The sequence below is a fragment of the Opisthocomus hoazin genome, chromosome 28, assembly GCF_030867145.1.
Source record: "Opisthocomus hoazin isolate bOpiHoa1 chromosome 28, bOpiHoa1.hap1, whole genome shotgun sequence".
NCBI lineage: Eukaryota > Metazoa > Chordata > Aves > Opisthocomiformes > Opisthocomidae > Opisthocomus > Opisthocomus hoazin.
The window spans coordinates 2,615,422-2,621,654 of record NC_134441.1 but is presented as its reverse complement, the minus strand read 5'-3'; the positions used below and the strand labels follow the sequence as shown (position 1 = coordinate 2,621,654).

The window sequence follows — 6,233 nt, the reverse complement described above, 5'->3', positions numbered from 1 at the left end:
ACCACGTCAGCCCCGGCACCACGTCAGCCCCGGCACCACGCCGCTGCCGAGCACGCAGCCCACGATCAGGGAGTGGATCCAAGCTGAAATGTTCTTCCCAGGGCCAAACACGCACCTCTCCGGGGCTGGCAGGGAGTGAATGGTGCCCAGAGCTTGGGGCCAGCGGGGGTGCGGGGAGCGGAGCCGTGCCCAAAGCTCGCCCGGGGCGCTCCCCGAATCCTCCAACCGGCGAGGTGCGGGCTGGTGGGTGCGCTGGGTGACACTGGGTGACACTGGGTGACACTGGGTGACGCTGGCCAGCCAGCCCGGGGACGAGAGGAGAGGGGCACCTGCGGCGCGGCCGGGCGCAGGCTGCGGGGCAGAGGGCAGGGAGCTGGCAATCCGCCTCGGCACACAGGTGAAGTGCCCAGGCAGGAGGGCAGGAGCAAGGACTGAGACCGAGGACCCGAGACGTCCTCACCCCCCCCATCCCGAGAGCCCCGACGCTCCCAGGGGCACGCGTGGGCAAAACTGGCCTGGGGAAAGCGCAGAAGGAGCAATATAAGAGAGAGATAGAAGAAGAGGAGATGAGATGATAGAAGAAGAAGAAGAGATGAGATGATAGAAGAAGAAGAGATGAGATGATAGAAGAAGAAGAAGAGATGAGATGATAGAAGAAGAAGATGAGATGAGGAGATAGAAGAAGAGGAGATGAGGAGATAGAAGATGAGGAGATAGAAGAAGAGGAGATGAGGAGATAGAAGAAGAAGAGGAGATGAGGAGATAGAAGAAGAAGAGGAGATGAGGAGATAGAAGAAGAAGAGGAGATGAGGAGATAGAAGAAGAAGAGATGAGATGATAGAAGAAGAAGATGAGATGAGGAGATGAGGAGATAGAAGATGAGGAGATAGAAGATGAGGAGATAGAAGAAGAGGAGATGAGGAGATAGAAGAAGAAGAGGAGATGAGGAGATAGAAGAAGAAGAGGAGGAGATACAAGAAGAGAAGATACAAGAAGAAGAGCTAGAAGGAGAACTAGAAGGAGAAGAAAAATAAGACAAAAAAGAGAAGAAAAATAAGACAAAAAAGAGAAGAAGAAAAATAAGACAAAAAAGAGAAGGGGAAGGAGAGCTGTAAGAAAGAGAAGGAGCAATAGAGAATTAGGACATTTCTACCACTTCCTCGGCCAAACCTAGAGCCAGGAGGACCAACAGCTCCAGCCCAAGGCTCCCACCCAGGCCCAGGCCCCACCGGCGAGGAGAGCGGCTGCTCCACAGGCTCCGAGCTGCTGGGAACGCGCCCAGGTGCTTGGGGCTGCACCGACCCCAGCACCCAGGAACCGCACGCCAGCACCCAGCCGCCCGCTCCCAGCTCTCGCGCGCTGCCCCAGCGCCCGTCTCCTCCCCGCGCCGCACAGCGCTTCGGGGCGAGGATTCATCGCCGCAAACCACGGCCCCAACAAACCCCCCCGGCAGCTCGGGGCGTCGGGAGCTGCTGCCGACACCGGCGGGGACCACACCGGCACCAGAACCTGACCCGCATCGCCCGGGTCCTCCGGGAGGGCACCCAGCTGCGCCCGCAGACGCCAGCGCCCATCGCCACGCTGACTGCCGGCCCGCGCCACGCCATCGCCCCGCGCAGCGACCGGGAGCCGGAGCACGGACTCACCTGGTCTCTCCAGCGAGGAGGCGACGGCCGGCTGCTTCGGGCCGCTGCTCTGAGGGGCTGGAGAACGTCAGCACCCAGGTGCCGGGGTCTGCGGGCACCCTTCGCACAGGCGCGGTGGAGAAATGGCCGCTCAGCGCAGCTCTTCCCACTTTACTCCCACTAACGAGCACCGAAAGACCCTCCTGGGTGGGCGTCCGGCACCCAGAGCCTCCCCCAAAGCTCCCGCCCGGCTGCGGCACGCGGCCACGCTGCGGCTTTCGGCTCCGAACCGCGTCCCCCCGTCCCGCAGAGCACCCCTTCCTCCTCCTCCTCCTCCTCCTGGGCTCAGCAGTGGGACCACCGTCCCCGTCAGACCTGGAGAATGCAGCCCCCCCCAGCTAACGGCACCCTGACCGCAGGCAGCAGGGCTGGGGGGACACAGGGGGGCTCACGCTCCCCTCCCCACGCCATCACTCACCCCCTGAGACCCCCCAAATGCTCTCAGAGAGCCCCCAAAGCCCCCCCGACCCCTTCCCGGGGGGGAGCGTCGAGGCAGACGGTGATTTCAACTCACTCCCACCGCCCCGGTCGCTCTCCTCGGGGCAGATTTTCACCCCTGGGTGCCTGAAACCAGGGGGGGGCTCACCCGGGGGCACCTATCGGGGTGCACAACCCCCCTGGGGACCCCACCCTGCAGGCTGCTGCCATGGGAGGGGGCTCACGGCGAGCTGGGCTTCCCCCACACTGCTCCAGCCCCAGGGGAGGAGGACACCCAGCTTGGGGGGGGGGGGGGAACTCCATTTGCCCCCCTCTTGGCAAAGCCCGCAGGAACTCGCCCCCCAGCCCAGCTCCCAGGGGAGCCCCCCCCGCTCTGCTCCCCCCACCCCAGCTCCCAGGGGAGCCCCCCCAACTCTGGGAGCCAGGAGAGAGCTGCAGCTCCAGAGAACTCACTCCTCACCAAGCCTGCTGCTCCCAGAGGGAGGGGGCCGTTAATAAAGCCCCCGCTAACGAAGTGCTGACGGGGAGCAGCTGCGAGGGCAGCCCAGGGCCCGGCAGGGAGGGAGGGGGACGGCGGTGCCGGCCCCTCGCCGCCCCCCCAAAACTCACCGCATGGCTCCGGCGCCAGGATCTCGCTGCGGATGGCAGCTCCGGGCCGGCCTCGCGCGTCACCACCACGACGCGCTCGGTGCCGGCCGCGGCCGGAGGCTTTGCCGGGGTTGGGGCGACGCCGGCACCGAGCGCCGAGCTCGTCAGGGCGGGCAGGCGGCTCGGGGCCGGCTCGAGGCGCCGGCACCGGTTCTCCACCGCGCCGTGTGCCGCCGCCTTCGCGCACGACAGAGCTGAGCTGCGCCGTGACGGTCCCAGCCGCCATCTCCATCGCCGTCTCCGAGACCCCCGGCGCCGCGAAGCACCGGCGAGCGGGTCCCCGGCGCCGCCGCCGCACCCCGTACCGCAGCTCGGAGCCGGCGACGACCTCGACGCGGCGTCGGCGCTGGGTTCACACCGCGCTCCCGCGCCCGCTGCCTCGGCTCCTTCCCCGCGGCCGAGCCCCGAGCCCGACACCTCCACCCCGCGACGTCCCCGAGCGCCGCGGCTCCACGGCTGCCCCATTTTTTTGCCAAATTTTTCCCAAATTCCAACGGAATCCGGAGGCCGCCTGCTCCCGCCCGGCCGCCCCTCGCCGCGGCCTGCGCTCCGCTGCGGGCTCTCCCCTCGCGCTCCAGACCCGTCGCCGCCCGGCTCCGCGCGCCCTCCGGACCCTCGAGGCGCGGGGGGCACGACCGGGGACGACACCGGGCCACCGTGCCGGCCACAACCCCCTGCCCCGTCCCCTTCCCCTGCCCAGGTGACCCACGGCAGAGCCCCCCGCGACCAAAACTGCCCCTTTCTGCGGCAAAACCAGTGACCGTGCCACCGGTCTCGGCTCCCGGCGAGCGACGCGGACACCGGGCGCAGGCGACCGGGGGTCTTTATTGTCACCGGTGGAACCGCGGCCTCGCGAGGGGCTGGCACCGGGCAGCCGACGACGGGCGCGGGATGCCGGGGAGCGGCTCCCGGTGCTCCCGCCGCCGTGCCCGGCAGGCCCTGGGCGAGGAGACCACCGCCATAATCCCGCGGCCAAGCACCCCGGCTCGCGGCAAGGGGGGCACGGCCGGGCCAGGACCCCCCGCCCAAACCCCCGCTGACCCCCTGGGCGCTAGAGGTACTTGTAGGGCACGGCGGCGGGCACCGTCTGCAGCTCCAGGCGCACGGGGCACTTGTAGAAGTGGGTGAGGAGGGTCTCGGCGTAGCCGGTGAGGAAGCAGAGCTTGGCGGGCGGCAGGCCCCGCGCCAGCACGGCGCAGACCACCAGCAGGTTGGCGCGACGCTTGAGGACGGCGGCGTCGGCCAGGACGCCGGGGAAGGTGCCGGCCAGGAAGCGGCGGAGGAAAGCGTCTTCCACCGCCCGCTCGGCCGCGCCCGCCTCGCCGGCCAGGTTCCCTGCGGGCAGCGGCGCGGGGTGGGCGCCGGCACCGCCTGCGCGACCCACGCGTCCCCGGGCCCGCCGCGGGACCCCCGAGCGTCTGCCCGCACCACGGCCACGCGCCCCACGGCTCAGCCCCCGCGGACGTCCTCGTGCCCCACGCGTCCCTGCCGCTGCACAGCCCAGCCCCGCCATGCCCGTACGGCCCTGTCCCCGGTGTCCCTGTGCCCCGCACGTCCCCGTCCCCATGATACCCGTGTGCCCCACACGTCCCAGTCCCCACCATGCCCGTGGGCCGCACATGTCCCTGTGCCCCACACATCCCTGTCCCCACGATGCCCGTGGGCCCCACATGTCCCAGTCCCCAGTGTCCCTGTGCCCCACACGTCCCTGTCCCCACAGCACCTGTGGGCCCCACAGGTCCCTGTCCCCAATGTCCCTCTGCCCCACATGTCCCCACCCCACCATGCCCATAGGCCCCACATGTTCCTGTCCTCAGTGTCCCTGTGCCCCACACGTCCCTGTCCCCACAGCACCCGTGGGCCCCACGTCCCTGTCCCCAATGTCCCTCTGCCCCACATGTCCCCCACCACCACCACGCCCACGGGCCCCACACGTCCCTGTTCCCAGTGTCCCTGTGCCCCACACATCCATGTCCCCGTGACACCCATGTGCCCCACACGTCCCTGTGCCCCACACATCCCTGTCCCCACCGTGCCTGTGAGCCCCACATGTCCCTGTCCCCCGTGTCCCTGTGCCCCACACGTCCGTGTCCCCACCATGCCCGTGGGCCCCACGCGTCCCTGTCCCCAGTGTCCCTGTGCCCCACGTGTCCCCACCCCCACCATGCCCGTGGGCCCCACATGTCCCTGTCCCCAGTGTCCCTCTGCCCCACATGTCCCCATCCCCATGACTCCCATGGGCCCCACACCCTCCCATGTGCCCCACACGTCCCCGTCCCCGCAACACCCCCGTGTCCCCCACCCTGCCCCACGGCCCTCGTGGCCCCCGTACCCCCACACGCCCCACCCCTGCGACGCCCCCCGTGTCCCTGGCCCCCCGCACCCCACATCCCCGTCCCCGCGCCCCCCCCGATGCCCCCGGCCGCGGGGTGACCCACCGGTGTGCAGCGACAGCCAGCCCTTGCGGTGGGCGATGTGGTGGGGGGCATGCGCCCGCTCGTACGTCACCGCCTTGTCCCCTTTGCCCACGCGCACCCGCGCCGCCCGCGCCTGTGGGGACGGGGGGGGTCAGGGCCTGGGGGGGGGGGGGCCCACGGCGGGGGGAGGGAGAGGACAGGGCCCCCCCGGGCTCACCTTGAGGCAGGCGGGGGTGGCGTGGAGGGCGCGGGAGGGCGCGGGGCAGATGCGGGGCATGGCCTGGGGGAGGGATGCGGTGAGGGACCCAGGCACACCCTGCCTGGAGCCCCCCCGACCCCCCCCCCACCCGCTGCCCGTGCGCAGGGTCCCCCCACGCCCCCCCCCAACCAGGGTCCCCCACACCCGGTGTTCCCATGACCCCCACGCCCGGTGTCCCTGGTGCCCCCCCACACCCCGTGACCCCCACGCCCGGTGTCCCTGGTGCCCCCCATGCCCACTGCCCCCATGCTCAGGGTCCCCCATGCCCCCCCCACAACCAGGGTCCCCCAAACCCGGTGTCCCCATGCTCAGGGTCCCCCACGCCCGGTGCCCCCCACCCCCCCATAAACAACGTCCCCCACGCCCAGTGTCCCCTGTACCCAGTGCCCCCCACGCCTGGTGCCCCCCCACACCCGGTGTCCCCGTGCTCAGGGTCCCCCAAACCTGGTGTCCCTGGTGCCCCCCCCAGCCCACACCCCCACGCCCGGTGTCCCCCATATCCAGTGTCCCTGGTGCTCCCCATTCCCGGTGCCCCCCCCCGGTGTCCCCATGCCCAGTGCCCCCCACGTCCCCGTCCCCCCCGCCCGGTGTCCCCGGTGTCCCCGCGCCCGGAGCCCCCGTTAACCCCCCACCCCGTGTCCCCGGTGTCCCCAGTGCCCCCCCACCCCGTGTCCCCGGAGCCCCCCCGCCCGGTGTCCCCGCTGTCCCCCCCCGGGCCCGGCCCTCACTCGCAGGGCCCAGCCAGCCATGGGCGCCGCCATCTTGGCACGGGGAGGCGGGGCCGGG

General features: G+C 70.4%; 1 protein-coding gene across 1 annotated transcript; it reads right to left on the bottom strand.

Moving 5' to 3' along the window:
* Positions 1-3,577: 3,577 nt before the first annotated feature.
* MRPS24 (mitochondrial ribosomal protein S24) lies at positions 3,578-6,233 on the bottom strand. The gene is made up of 4 exons (XM_075444703.1): positions 6,176-6,233; positions 5,406-5,468; positions 5,210-5,321; positions 3,578-4,106 (listed from the first exon to the last, which is right to left on the bottom strand). The coding sequence occupies exons 1-4, from the start codon at positions 6,206-6,208 to the stop codon at positions 3,823-3,825; spliced, it is 492 nt and encodes a 163-aa protein (XP_075300818.1). The 5' UTR covers positions 6,209-6,233; the 3' UTR covers positions 3,578-3,822.